This window comes from Numida meleagris, chromosome 6 (genome assembly GCF_002078875.1).
Source record: "Numida meleagris isolate 19003 breed g44 Domestic line chromosome 6, NumMel1.0, whole genome shotgun sequence".
Taxonomy (NCBI): domain Eukaryota; kingdom Metazoa; phylum Chordata; class Aves; order Galliformes; family Numididae; genus Numida; species Numida meleagris.
This window is the reverse complement of record NC_034414.1, coordinates 24999740-25015818: the sequence shown is the minus strand read 5'-3', so window position 1 is coordinate 25015818 and position 16079 is coordinate 24999740. Positions and strand designations below refer to the sequence as shown.

At 38.6% G+C, this 16079-nt stretch overlaps 1 protein-coding gene across 1 annotated transcript; it reads right to left on the bottom strand.

Moving 5' to 3' along the window:
* CHP1 (calcineurin like EF-hand protein 1) lies at window positions 445–16038 on the bottom strand. The gene is made up of 7 exons (XM_021403695.1): window positions 15881–16038; window positions 11461–11533; window positions 5128–5208; window positions 4128–4255; window positions 3303–3364; window positions 2047–2169; window positions 445–771 (listed from the first exon to the last, which is right to left on the bottom strand). The coding sequence occupies exons 1-7, from the start codon at window positions 15945–15947 to the stop codon at window positions 718–720; spliced, it is 588 nt and encodes a 195-aa protein (XP_021259370.1). The 5' UTR covers window positions 15948–16038; the 3' UTR covers window positions 445–717.

The following is a 16079-nucleotide window of genomic DNA, read 5'->3' as shown; positions in this document are numbered from 1 at the left end:
ACTTAGTGCAGAGTTCCTATTTCCTTTGAGGACACCACTGTCCATCTCCACCATACATTCTCCTACTGTGCCTATTCTCCTACTGTGAATCAATTCCAAAAAGAAGAAAGTCTCCACACCATACCTCTGGACTGTTACCATGCATTCATCGCTAGGTTTACAACGATGCCATAAGAACTATATCATCTTTTTGTAGAAGCCAAGATTTGAAAGCAGGGAAGAAAAAATTTCCGTATATAGAGCCAACTAAGGAAGAAAGAGATAGCTATGATGTGAAACTGCTACTGGAAATAAAGGTGAATAATTATCACTGCACCTAGTATTTGAGTAGATGCTTGTCTCCAAGAAGTGTTTCAGAAGGCATTTCTGTGGCATTTTCTCCCTTTTTCATTCTCAGATTCAGAGCTCAGAAGAATCAGTTTGTAGATTAAACTACAGTACATAGGAAGGAGAAACATTTACTCATATGAAAAAGGAGACAAGGGAAGAAATTAAAAATGGAAGGACTTTTTAATGCTCCTTTCCAAGTTCCATGGCAGCTATTTCTCTTAGTTCCCGATGCACAGGGAAATGTTCGCATTGGTAGAACAAACCAGTGAAGGGTTGGAGATGTATTTTATATGCACCAGTAATAATGCTCTGGGGGAAGGTGGTAAGGAAATAATGAAGTTCTATTCAATGTATAGAAGGGGTAGAAAGGAAGAGGTTCTCCATCCATCAGTGAAGAAATCGAATACTCATTTTCTGCTCTACGTCCACCTTCTCCAAAACCTGCAATAAAATCCAGAAACAGTTATTTTAGTTAATTTACTTAACATGTTTCTTTCCTGCAAGTAAAAAGGAGATGGGCAGGAGCATGGAGTATCTTCAATTTGGCTTGACATTCTTTCATCTAGAGACCACCATTCTTTGCTCTGGAAAGAAACTCTAGCTGTTTAAACCTGAAGATGGCTGTCAACTAAAATACAACTGATGCAGTTTGCCAGTAGTCTAGAAAGGGCTGAACTATTTCCAGAATTAGATTGAATGAGAATGCATGGTGAGGAAACGAAAGAATGGACTAGAAGAAGAGGCACAAGCAGTCAAAGAACTAAAAATAAAGACCACAGCAGACCATTTCAAAGCTGAATTTAGAGTAATTTAAGTTCTAAGAGATTCCTGGAGGTCATTTAGTTCAACTCTCTCAGCCAATGTTTAAAGCAGGACAGCTAGATCAAGTCACTTAAGGCCTCATCCAGTTGTGTTTTAAATCTCTCAAAGAAAGGAGGTTCTATATCTCTAGCACCGAATCCTAATAAGAATTTCCCACATTGCAATTTGTTTCTGTTGCCTCAACTCATCCTTGTCCACATCCAGGATGAGTCTGGTTCCTCTCATCAATCCCATCCCATTAGGCTGAAACTGTTATTCTACAGGACAAGTTTTTCTGCTTACTATATAATGGCTCCTTACTACCAGCTATTTCTGACAACCATCAGAAGATGCAATTCACAGAACTATAGCAAGGAGCTTGTTTATTAGTATATACTTAGTTGTGTAACAGATGAACTATACAAGTGAAATTGGATCAATACAATTATAGCAGAATTACATTGTTGTTACCGCTAGTCAAGCTATTTGTGTAGAAAGGAACATTTATAATAGTAATATTATATTGTTTGCTGCATTAAAAAAATCTCTATTGCCTCATTATGAGCTGGCTTTGGAAGTACATTGCTACCTCTCTAACTTTTAAGCTCTTGTCACTGTTTCATTAAACACCTTCTTCTAGAATAAGATACGTTTCAGGATCTGATTCCTGAAGTAGTCTTAGCATGGGATGAAAATTCTGCAGTATGTTCAGCACTGTAGCTTACACTAGAGAAACATACAAACTATTTATTTGCACCCTAAGATAATAGCTTAAAAAATAGCTGTCCCAATAAGTCAAATGCAGGCACAAAGAATACTGGAACAACTTCCTTTTCCATCTGCATTTAAGTCTGAATGATTTGTCTGTTTACTGAGCAGTTTTGTTTACTTGTGTTAAAAATATAGTTTACCAACCTTTACAAACTCTGCAAAGGAGATGGCGCAATCCCCATCTTGATCAGCTTCCTGGATTGTCCTGTCAGCAATGCTGCCAAGCTGCTCATCTGAGATGTTGACACCAACCATCATCCGTAACACCTGTAGCATACAGAAGTCCCTAGATGATTGTTTTTTAATCATGAGTGATATAAAAACAAGTATCCTTAATGCTGTTTCTGATGCATGCTGTCTAGGTAACAACTTAAAAGAACAACTCAGAAATATTTCCATGGAAATATTTCTAGACAATTTGGGTAGCTTGCTTTTTTTTTAAATAATTATTATTGGTCCTTGTACATAAAGGTTTCCAGGAAAGAAAGCTTTCTTCTTCAGCCACCTTTGGTAAAACCCTCTTTTGCTTTTTTTTTTTTTTTTACTAAGCAGCTGAAAGACACAGAAGTAGTGAAAAAAGTTTTGGAACTCAGAAAATAACATTTTGTTCCAATGCTTCTGTCTAATTTTTCCCACAAAATGTACAACTACTTGATTTGAATGTCTGGTGTTCAAAATGCTTCCTACAGGCATTTTCTAAGTATATGCTCAAGTGATAGCAGCCATTACCCCCTAACATTTAGCAAAGCATCTTCTGCACAGATTCAAAGCAGACATTTTCAGTCAAAAGCAAATCTTTGTCCTACAACAAGAACCGCAAACTGCCACGTCTACTTCCCAGGATTAGTAGTATGTAATTACTCCTAGCTCAAGCCTAGTTTAAATACATACAAACACTGATGAACTTTGATTATCTTTGCTGACCTTTGCCGCAGTTTCAAGAAGTTTTATTCCACTTAGAGAATACAGAGAAAACCAGAAGAATGATTGCTTTCACCCCAGCAATGTCCCTATGAAGTCTTGTTAGAAGCACCTTTGAAAGTTGCGGAAGATGCTCTTCAGGGGCTTCGTGTACTTGTTGGATATCTAAGCATCTTTACCAATAAGACCTTCTTTTTAGGAATCATTTCCAGTAAGATCTTACTTAACACTCTAAACACTCTAGTGTTTTTAAACACTCTAGTTTAAAACCAAATCTAGAATCTCCAGTTTGATAAAGCAATCTGGGCTATCAAGTGAGGTTAAGGTTTCATATATCTCTGGTTTAAAGCTTTAGATAACAAGTAACCACTAAATTCCTTCAAGAATTCCATTGAGACTGTTACCAACACCTCTCTTCATTCCAAATGGTGTGAAATGATAGATGACGGAATCATCCAAAGTAATCTCAAGCTATTTACCTGAAGAAGCTCATCCCTGGAAATCTTGTTATCTTTATCTAGATCATATAACCGAAAAGCAACTGCAGGGAGAGAAAAAGAGTACTGAATTCAAGAGCCATTGTTTTTCTTTCTGACAATTATCTATAAAACTAATAACAACTCCTCATAAATCATTTTAAGATAATTAGAATTTTGACTTGCCACAATTCATGTTCAGTTCCATTAAAAGTTATTACCACATCCAGGAATAATATTATTGCCAAGAAGTGAAACATTAAGTACATACTTAAGCACTCAGCATGCAAAGTTTCAGAAGCATTTTACTTGCAGAGTTATTTCTTTAAAGCCCTGAGCCACAGGGGCTCTAACATATATTCAGTCCTTTAACTTCAGAGCCAACCATTGCTACATTTGTTCATTACCTTCAACTACATTCTAGCTGAGATTTACATCATCTTTTAAGTGTTCTGAGAAACGTTGCCTTGTGCATTCAGTAAGCACTATATTACACAGAAGACTGGAGAAAGAAACTGAAAAGCCCATTCATGTACAGAACATGGCTTCTTAATGTGAAATAACTGTTGCGAATCATTTTAAACACTTCTGTTACAAAACATTTAGGAAAATATATATAACTCAAGATTCAAAAATTTGATGGAATTGTTATAGGTTGACTGTTGAGATTCTGGACAGGTAAGATTGCAAGTTCATTTAAAAATCAGGTTATTATAGGATATCATTCCACTGGGAAAGACTATGCAGAAGACACCAAACCCCTTTCCTCTCTTCTCAGAGAAATAAAAGAATGTGAACCGCTTCTATTAGAAGGTTCATATTTCTTACAGTGGAGCTTGTTACTTCGGCTGTTCAGTGGTTCTGGTCCATTCTGGTCTTTGCTCTTCTCATTATCTTCTATGGGCCGGAAGTGGGCTAATGTCCTCATGAATCCACGGAAATTCACTTGGTCCTCCCTGCACAAGCATTTTACCCAGTCAGCTTCAGCACAGGTTTTTTATTTCAATAAAGAAAAGTAAGAATGCCTCAAGTGTCCATACCATGGAAGTTCTTAATTCCTATCTCTCCAGGGTTCAGCAACCTGTGCTCAAAAACAGCTCTGATACAGTGCAGCTGTAACCTGGGATCATACTTCTGTGCAGAGTGATGTTTGAAGCGAAAAAAAGCTGCAAGAAGTCTTGTTATGGGCTACTCCCCTCTTTGCCTACAAGCTGCAATTAAATTCGAGCTTTCACCCTTTGCCCTCGCCTAAGTTATCCTGCAGCTACACTCGAGTCCAGCAGTATGTCTTGCCGATCTGGAACCTGGCCCACAATACTGGAAATTTGATCATCTCTTTGGATTTATGTTGCAAGTGTCATAAGCTACACCTTAAATATGATCCAAATTAAAAAACAGAAGTTGATCTGTTAACAAAGGCATGCTTAGAAGACAAAAAACAAAGAAAACAAAATTGAATTAGTTAACTGTAATGCTACTTTACATGAAGTATTATTGCTACAAGTTCGCTTTAAGAACCAAAGTCCATGCCCTTGACCTTCTTTAAAAAGCAGCATAGCAAGAAGAATGGACAATAATGACATACAGGAAAATCTTGTCACTGAATAAAGCGTACAAAACTCTTTTGAGAGATGCAAGTGCCTCTTACTATATAATGAAAGCATGCAGAGGAAGCAATGCACCAACATAGCATGTGAGAAGTTTGAGACGTTCAGTTATCACTGAATTCAAATTCTGTGCTTTAATTATCACCCTTTCACTCCTATTAGACCTCCTGACAAACTGTACATTTTGTGACTATTCACAAATTCAGCCAGTTGGAACTCACCCCTCTGTAAAGAAGGCATTGATAATTCGGTCTCCCAGAGGATTGATGGCAAGCTCTGGAATCCGCTGGAAGTCTTCACGGCTAAGTAAAGCAAGAACACAGAAAGTCTGCATAAACGAGCCTACAAGTCACAGGAGAAAAACTGCTTAAAAAGAATTGAGATGCTAACATTATTTGTGCTAGAAGCATCCCTAGAAGTGATGCTCACTAGTTTTCAATTTAAGGGAGGAAAGCTTCTGAAGCGAATTTGAAGGAAAAGTAAACCTTCTAAAATATGTATTTTGGAATTATGTCTGACTTAACAATTTCTCCAGACTAGTTCACTCCAGATTCTAGGACAACATCATACTATGCTCCTTCACATATACTTGCAGGGAATCTGTGTATTTTAGTTTCACATAAGAACTTCCTACCTGATGAATGCCAAATTTCATATTATTTTTATCTCCCACTAAGAAGTGCTTCTATTTTAAAATAGTAAGTTCAGTCTTGCCTGTGCACTAGAGGCAGCTTCACCAGTTCATTGCCAAGACTCACTGCTCTTGCCAGCCATTCTTTTTTCTGCTCACGATTATATATAAGCACACAGCTAGTATAAGCATAGCTATGCTTACATTGTTACAGCTTTTTTCTGAACCGGAAGAAATAAGCTATGCTGATCTAAAATAATGCACTCATGTCAGTACAATCATGAACACAGGGTCCATTTTATTATTAAAGTTGCCCACTTATTTTTCTTTCAGCATAACAGAATCTCCTTGACAGGGAAGTGGGGTAATCTTGTTGTGGCCAAACAGACATACCAAGCAACTCTTAGTGAATACCTCTAGAAAAAAAGGGTTTTCTCTCCCACTATAACAGAGCACAGTAGTTCATTAATTAGTACAAGATGTATTTCATGGTCATCTAGGCTTTAAAGTATAATGATAACAGCAATGTGGTGAGGCTACAAAAACAAAAACCACACAAAACCAGCCCCCCAATCCCAACCTATTCTGTCTGGATGCGTAACTTAACACTTACTGCCTGATCTCTAAAAATATTTATTGGCTATTCCTTTCAAGTCAAATGCAATCTGTTATTTCTGAAGTTTGAGTCAAAGTTTCAAACTTGGTCATTCAAAACTTGCTACTTTTAAAAAACATGCTCACAAAAATGAATCAGCAACAAGTTCACACTAAAGAATCCGGCAGAGGAAGGCAAACGAGAACAAAGAAATTAAGTATAGCAGCCTTTTATAACAGTGTGATCTTAAAGACAGGAGGAAAAAGGAATCTGCTAATCTCTCTCATTGCTAGTCCAGTCTGAGAAAGATCAAGCAAGATGTCCTGACTGTAAATGAACTCTAAAGTATTTCTAGCACTTAGTTACACCACAGCACCGTTAGTCCCAATTATAGTACATCTCTTACAACATGTTTAAAACTGTTTGACCTTCTAATAGAATGACCTGACCATATTTTTAAACTGACATCTACTCTGACCAGGTCTGAATTATTTTTAATTGGCAAAGTTACCATCTCATAACACGGTCAACTTGTTACCCTACCCTTCCCAACTGCTACATTTTAAGCTATAGCTGAAGGGCAGAGCATGCATTAGTGACTCAGGTAGGAGATGCAGTGATGTGGAAAACGTGTGCCCTTGGAACAATATTTTAGCAACATAACTTCAATGCTAACATTTAAGAGCTAAAGGCAGCAACTGCTCTCAGATTCCATTCAAGACAGAAGTCCTAACGTTTCAAAGTTTTCTACTTGCACATCACTATTTCTTAGTATCAAGCCTCAATTTACACTTGCATTCCAACCTCCAGTTCCACTTTATAGCAGGAGATTAACAATTAACCACAAATAACTCCCCCGGTTTCAAATCTATTTGTCCTGTCATTATCAGGATTGCAGTAGACCATTTTTGCCTGTTAAGAGCGCATTACTAAGTGAGTGTTATAATTGAAATAGCTCTAACAGCCATAAAAGTAAATGAATGCATGATGTAAGTTATTCTCCACTTTATAAAGGAAAGCTTCCTGCAGTCATTTGGGGCCAACTTCCCATGACTGAGGCCAGAGCTCACAGGAAATCAGATGCCTTCTGCTTCTTCTGTTTTGGTGACATAGCAACAGGCCTCTTCTAACATGGTTATTTCCAGGGCCCAGCTTCTACTAAGCCCTTGCTTAAACATAACATGCAAAGCAACCTTTAACTGCATGTTATTATGCAGACCAAATGTTTCGTATGTATGCCACATCATTCACAGTTTGCAGCATGGAATTTCTGAATTTTAAGACTGGATTCTATTTTCCTTCTACTATTTCTGGTTGTCCACCCTTTTACTTCAAAAATGAGTGAGTGAGGCAAAGTAAAACAGTACGTGGAACACGAGGGATGGGAAAAAAGGGGAAGATGTCCAGACGGTAAAGACAATAAGAAATATTTAAAATTCTTAAAGGATATAATTCAAAGTAGTAGAGTGAATAGCAGCATGGTCAGATTTACCAGGCTACCACTGAAAAGACATTTTGTTGTTCTCTTCCCTTGCAAACATCAGCTTTAACATTCAGACTGTCTGATGCACCTCATTAACAAAAAAGGAAAGCTCCACACCTTCCTCTTCTCCATTCTTCCAATTATCATTGATTAATTAGATTAATTTTTGAACTGCTTCTATTTGCAAATACTACCACAGCTGACAAAGACATGCTGAGAGCATGGAGAAGCGATAGAGAAAGAGTGGTCATCCTTCTCTTTTAACAGCCACGTCAGACATCTCATCTAACTTCATCCTTACACACAGTCTATAAAATTTAAAAAGGTTTCTTAAGTGGGGAACAATTGTTTTCTAAACATCAGGCAAAGTATGCCAAAAGTAAAGATAATTAGAAGAAAAGCAACAGAAAGCAGTATAAATAAATGAATGCACAGTCAAGGACAGAAGCATAGACTATTACAGTATCCTAGCATTCACCAGTACAAATCTATATGCTGTCTGTTTTAGATAAAGCTAGAAATCCTTCAGCTTTTCTTAAGCAAAGGCAAAGAATTCCATACTCGAGAGCTAGCTTACACTGTTTTTAATGCAAGCATTATCAGTTTGAACTATTAAGAACAAGCCTAGCACTTCCTCAATCTGAACTGATTCAACTCACTGACAAAGGTGATCAGATGCCCCTGGTAGCTCATTACCCTTCTCTCAGCACCAAAGGCTTTCTAAAAGTTCTCCAAGAGACACTGTCTTGTGAACAGCATTTGTAAGTGCAAAATTTGCATAAATAGCACAGTACGTCTACTCTAACATCAGCTTTCAGAACTCTTGCCTTCCCCTCTTTCACAACTCACCAGGCTAAATCAATTGCTGTAGAGCAAAAAAAGTACTTTTAAAGTCTTTAACACGTAATTTCCCCAGTGCAGAAGGTACTCTATATGAGAGGCTCCTTGCCACAATATTAAAATCAAAGACAACAAGAACAGCTGCACTGGCTTTTACAGTCTGTTTTCATTCATATGGCAAAAGTCAGTTTGGCAGGTTTTTTTTTTTTTTGGAAAATGAAATAAATACCATGTTTTCTCCATGCTTCTGAAGAACTGATAGCATTTAATCACTTGCTGCAGTTGTAAGCAGAAGATAAACAGGGAAAAAAAACATTCCTCCAAAATAGTCTGACAGCAGTAAGCACAGTAACTTCTTGCTTGCCCAGAAGTAGCAAGTTCTTTGATCAGTATTTCAGAAGCTGTGCTTTCTAAGCTTCTGACCCACCTTCCCCAGCACTGTTTTTCAGTAAATACTTTTCCATTACTTAAACTTAATGACTCCTTCCACATATTGTGGGTGCCACAACAGGTTTCAAAATTTGAATGCCACTCTAAGTTGCCATGGTTGGGAGATGGCCATCATCAGAGGCCAAGACCGCAAGTTAGTAGAACAGCTTGCACACTTGAGAGGATTTTTCTAAATGAACTTCCCTTCCCTTCCCAAGTACCATGTGAATGTCGACAATAAGTTAAACATCTCCTGGTATTTAACTCCCTGAAACCAACCATTGAGCAATATGCATTCAAAGAATATTTGATTAACTGTTCCTCTTACATAAATTGAATACATTCACTTCGAAGTTCATAGAACTTTAAATTCACCTATTGAGTCCATAAAAGTTGAAGGGAAGAATTGAGAAAATGTGCATAAATCCAGGTTCCAATTGTGCTGGTCTATTCTGGATGCCACCATCTTTAATCAGCAAAGACAAAATCCACATGCAGATTTTGAAGAGGCTGTTAGTATTCACTTCCAGTAATAGTTTTGAGATATCAGTAGTATTTTTACCTATAGATTATCAGCTGGTCTGTTTGTCACAATAGCCAGCATTACAATTTATGATACATTGGCTTCAGTGACAGAACAGGCTTAAGTTCCTGCCCATCCCACCCCAATTGTTTCTTCACCCACACTCCATTTTGCCATCCCTTCAGCTATGCCAGTCCACATACTTAAAGTACAACCACAGTTCAGATGACTGGAGTCAGGTTAAAAAATATCTACACAAACCAACAGGGGATGAAAGTATACTTTTAACTAAAACTAATCACTTAGGCCTGTTTACACAACAGGACAGCACAACTTAAATGTTAACTGAGAAGTCAGCAATTTGGGGCACAAGAAGGAAATACATATGAGTCATGGAAGTAAATGGCAGGAAGTAGTGTTATATCTAGACAGGTTTATAGGTAGGTCTAGCTTTGTAGGGCATTCTACAGCCACACTTCTCAAGATCAGATCATACGAAAACCCCAAGTGATCCTTGAATGTATGTTTACTGGGTTTGGCAGCAGTGGAATAGCTACGAAGAAAATTAACCCCCTTCCATTCCCCTCAGCCCAGTACACTATGTTATGAGGTCTCTCTCCTCTTCCCACTCCATCCTGCATTGTCTCAAGCTTCTTTTTGCACTGGTTCCAGCGTATGCAGCTATACAGTGAATGTGAAGCAGAACCTGCCTGTAAACAAGGTCAGATTCCTTTTTTGTTCTTTCTTTTGGCAAGTTTTCAAAGATAAGCCTTGAACATCAGAGTCAACACAGAAAAGCAACAGACTTCCAATCGCAGTAAGTCTTAGACCAGCTGATGTCAGTTGCAAAATTGCAGTTCTGACACAACCAAGAACAGCTCACCTGTTAGGCATCTGTAGGCATCATCAATCAAACAATAAACAGTCACATACAGAAAGAATTCATAATTAGTCCAGTAAATAAAGAGCAAACCAATACCATGCTATACAATAACCAGAAAACACTTTCCAGCAGTTTCAGTGAATCAAAGTGAAAAAGATTTTGCAGATGAGATTTACGCTTCATTTTTATTTAACTGTGTATTAGGCTTACGTGGTAGGTTTTGTTAGCAAGGGGCCTCCATCAGCAGAGCCCAGCAGCTGCCCCACATTAGGTAAGAGCCAGCTCCAACCAGCTGAAAAAAGGACTTATCAATGGCCAAATCTGAGTCAATGCACAACACTGTTTACAGCTCTCAGAGCATATTTAAGACAAGCGAAAAAATTCTGCACAACAGCAGCCGGGAGAGAGGAGTGAGAAAGTAAGAGAAACAAGACATGAGCCTTTTTCACCACATTTTCTCTCCTTGTTCTGTTGAAGTGAGGGAGTGAGAAAACAGCAAGGTTGAGCAGAGCTACCAACTGGTGTGAAGTCACCACAAACTGCAACTAACCAGTTCAGTTCTGTGTAGCACTGGAATATCTTGCACGTTTTCCCTGTTGCTACTACTACAAAGAAAGAATACCATGAGTACTTGTTTAGTCACAGAGACTTAGTTCCAGCACTTTCATTTTATTTTTCAGCATATTAATAGACACGGTTGTTGTTAAAGACATCAAGCATACATAATTAGAAGTTCATGCTCTCAACATATCTTTCTTTTGAAAGTCAGGTAAAGATAACCTGGTGGAACAGTTCTTTTAATAATTATCTATAAACTAGAAGCAGCTTGTAATGCAAGAAGTGACAATCCAAAAAAACACAGTTCAACACCTCTAAACATTTGTTGTTAAACCCTGAATATCAGCTCCGAGCTTTCCTGTATTAACTGCTACAAACCATTGGCTCTACAGCAAAGACAACTGTTAGAGTACCTTTTCTCGGTTCAACAATCAGATTTCTCTTGATCTTTCATAAAAGTTTGAAATTCCATGCAGCCAGTATGTATGAAGGAACCTATTTTATAGCCTCAGTGATTCACCACACGAGGAAAACATATGCATGCATCCTGCAACAGCAAGCCACCATTACAGACGCATTAACAGAAAGAGACCAATTAGTGCCAGTACCTACCAAAGAGTGCCATTTTCTCCTTTGTCTAGGCTGGTGAAGCGACTGTACAAGCGAGTGATTTGACTGTGGGAGACTGAAGGAAGAAAAAAATTAGAATGTCAGCAATTCTTCGCAGGAGCACACCTCGTTGCACCAAACTACATTGCCAGCAGATTTGAATCTTAGTTCCAGCATATTTTCTTTTATTGCTGCAAATCATCTCAACAATGGCCTCCACCAGTCTTTTCCATGTCATTCAAGACATTGTAGACCTTTCTTATTGCATCTTTACTTTTTTTAAAGTATCTCTACTCCTGTTGGTTCCCCCTGCCCCCCCCCCCCCCCCGCTTTAAATGGAAATGTATTGTTCCTCTGCCTCTAGAAAGTGACTGGGTTTGACACCTGATCACTTTTTGTGATTTTCTGAATCTAAACAGTTTATTCATTTTGTGGTTCACCAAAGCAATTTGCAGGTTTCTAGGACAAAGAATTGAAAATTGAAAAGTCAACTTCTAAACAAGTTCAAGAGTGAGCTGGAACACTAAGCAAGCAGTAAGAAAATTACTGCAGACTAAATCTGCAATTTACAAGAGATATTCCAAGGCCACTTATTAAATTTAGCACAATGGCATCCATATTACCAAAATATTAGGCATTCCAAAGGTACCAGACATCTAGCTCCTTAGTGGAGTCCATGGTCAGAACAGGTGGGAAACTATCTAGAATATTAATTCCTGTAAAACTGAAAGAATGACTGACAATACCTTCGCTTTTCAGAGCCCCCTCACTCCAAGTTAGTCAATACATGAAATAAGACTGAATTGAGCTGTAAATGTTTGCTTAGTAAAGGTGTGATTTCATCCTATGTTGAACTAGTGCATACTGCAATGTTTGGATTGAATTGTTTTAAAAGCCTTCACCAGCCCACATACAAAATTTATTTGGGAACAGGTTGCACAGCACTTGTCTGATCTGTTACAACTGAGGTAAAATTATTTTTATCAGGTCTGTCCTTTCTCCAGCCTATTTGTTTAGGTTCAACTGCTCCCTCTTCCAGAATGACCTGCCAACAACTGTTCTTTTTCATGTCCCCTCAGCAACCTTCATTCTTTGCGCTGGGTTGGGCAACTTGCTCAGTTCCACATAAGGCAACTTCTCTCTCATCAAATAGGGCAGCTTGCTCAATTTCAAGTTAAGCAACACACGGATAGAAAGCAGATACCACTATTTTTAAAACAATAAAATACAGATGTTAGAAGTGTTTGATAGTAGATGCTATTACAACAACAGATTATGGAGTGAGTATCCTGAGGTCACGCCTTTGGCAAAAAACTTTCAACTTATTCACCTCCCATTTTCAAGTCAGTGTACCCAACTCCATGTTGGGAACACCTCCGTAATAGAATATGATTAGTTTGCAGATATTGATAAGAGAAGAGGTGTTTGTTAAAATCATACTAGACAAACAGCATATCATAGCAATATAACAAAGGAATGCGATTCAGATCCAGCACTGCACTCTTTCCTAGTTTTCTTTTTAACACTCATTCCTCGTGAAAGCTGCAGCACCGGACACTTTTCAAAGCTTCCTCAGGCAAAACAAGGATTCCCAACATTCTCTGCCGACCAAAAGAAAGTCAGAACAAGATTTGCAACTTATGACTGCTTCTCAAAAAGAAAAACTAAGGCTTAAAGCTTCTTGAAACATGACTTTATCTATTATGCACTCATTAAGGCCCTTTTAGAAGTTTAAGTCAAGTACTCTAAGATAGTAGCTGTATCTTCTATTTTACTTCTCCTAAATAATTAGAAATTTTCTAGTAATTAAATAATCTGCATCTTGACCAAAATACTAGCACAAGATCATATATATATTTTGAAATAGATAAATATCAGAGAATATGATATATTCAGAAGAAAAAAATCGAACCCGGAAAAGCACTGCAGTCTCAAGGTTTATTTTTTAAAGCATCTTTAACAGTGACACTACATGTATTTATGATTGTGATATACATATGGTTATTTATATATTTAGGAAATATGTATAAGAAAATCCATCACCTCTTACCACTGAAACAATTCTCTTAGATCCTCATATAAATGCTAGTTTATTATTAATCCATAGGTGAACAGCTTCAAAGCATGGGAACAAAGATTATGAACCAAAGGGTTTGAATACTGTTACATTCCAATGGCTTTCCAAAGAGCTTGCAAGAATGTTGACAAGCAACATCTTGGACATCTCATCTGTTTTTCTCAATAGTCATTGCTGGAATGAAAGTACTTCTTTTCTTAAACTGAAGATTACCTGCTAGTGAGTATAAGTTTTAATGGGCATATTAGTCCCCAGTTCCTGGGAGCACTGCCTTCACAGACGTTTCTAAACTTACTATGCTAGTGTTTTCCATCATGACATAAAGAAATCCGTAATATAGAACTTCACTCTGAATTTAAAATTTCATTCAAGAGATTTTAAGCATCATAGTATGGCTTGTAAAAGACCATGCTTCAAGTTCCCATAAAGACATCTTTTTAATCTGTTCAGCTAAGAAACATGAACACATAGCTTATCACTCATATTAGTATTATCAGCTATTCAGTTTTGTACTATATAAGATTTAATCACGAGGATTGCTGAATTCATTCCAATGAGTTAAGTGTTAAGTTCGCTCTTTTGTACTTATTCCAGATGAACTGGATTGGACATTTTTCTCATGGAAGCCAAAACAGAATCAGAGAACTTACCACATCAGTCCAAGAGTGGCATGTAGTACTGCTGAATTGTTTATTTCAAGTAGTCCCTTTCTCACATGCCTTAACAAGTGAAGTATCATTAGCATCAAGTTTCTAGCAAATGATCAGATAGTCGTCGTAGTAATACTGCTTTAGTATTCTTCCTGCAAGCTTTGTTCCAGATAACTTACGAGTCCTGTATTTCTCTTATCTTGTACCTTGCATAAGTGTTTGCACCTGAGTGAAGCATGCAACAGTTCTAAAGCTTGGTGGAATTTTCCATCTATCTACAGAAGTAGAAAAGGCAGAGGAAAACCACATTCCTAGACTCCATTTACAGACCAGAGGGAAAAAAAGAATTTGATAAAGTCCAAGAGGCACCTTATAACAACTCACAAGCACGTATGAGTCAGAGGATACCAGTAATACTTGATTAACCAAACTGTATTTTACAACAGATAAAAACTGAATAATAAAAACACAGAAATTAAGTAAATTCAAGCCACAAATCCTAAGCCTTCCGATCACAAACCATTAATGTGGGTATTTAAGTAAAGCATTTAGATGGTAACTAAAGCTCAGTGGATTTATTGCTCAGAAGGTCATGTCTATATGGCCATCTCAATTTATTTAGTCATTCTAGAAGTAAAACTCTAGGAATTAAAAAAATCAGTAACAAGTCAAGTACTAGCAGGAAGGAAAAGAGTCAAAACTTTCTGGAAGAGCATTTTTTTTTTTTTTAAGAATGTATTTAATAGCAAGGCCACCCACACTCTGAGTTTTGTGGTTAAAAAAACACATATGCAGACTTTTACATTCCCACTTGTTTACTATAGCCCTCCTGTAGAAAGTTCACCTGACATAAGGAAAAAGAATCATAGAAGGTATGTTAACTCACTCAGCTGTCCAATACATTGGCCAATAGTATCTTAGTTCTCCTATACACCTTTTCTGTACTCACTTGTTTCCCTGCCACAAATAAGCTATAACCCAAGATGTAAATAAGACAGCATTTCAATTGAAAAGAAAGCAAAGTATTCTTACAAAGCAAGGAAAAATCAGTAATCATGAGCAGAACAAAAACACTCTGAAAGACACTGATTCGGCAAAGAAAAACAGGAATAAAAAGCAAACAGCAAAGCAATACCATGATGTCACAGCCTCTCTGCTCTGACTAGATAGAATGCGGCGCTGAATTGACCATCATTCCTCACCCTAATGGTGGGGAGGCACTGGAGAATCAGTGGGTGCCCCATGGCTGGAGGGGCCCAAGATCAAGCTGAGTGGGCCCCGGGCAGCCCGAGCTGGTGGGGGCAGCCCTGCCCACGGCACAGCGTTAAGGCAACACTCTCCCAGTCATTAGCAATACAGGAATTTACTTTGTTCGCTACTGTTGCTCAACACGAGGCTTCCATAAGTTACACTAGCTCCCTTCTATCTTCAGTAGCCTTAGCGGTAACCCACACAACAACTAACACTTCGGAAAAAAAAAAAATACTACACAAGGAGAAAGCGAAGGCCCCCAGCCGCAGTTAAGCGGTCGGCGCTCCCCAGCTCTCCGAGGCCTCCGCGGGTACTTCCCAGCCCGCCCAGCTGGCAGCACCGCGGCCTTCCCATCCCCGTCCCGGGAACCGTGAGAGGAGCCCAGCGCTGCCGGCCCAGGCGCCTCCCAGCCAGAAGACAGCCGCCGCCACCACCCCACACTCACAGCCCGTCTCCTTCTTGATCTCTTCGATCTCCTCATCCCTCAGCAGCGTAGACGCCCGGGAACCCATAGCCACAACCAAACGGCAGCAGCAAGAACGCAGCTCCCCGGCCCGAACCCAACGCGGCGCCCAGCAGCACTGACGAGCCGCGCGGCGGCACGCCTCTTATGGCGCCGCTCCCAGCCCGGCCCGGCCCCGCCG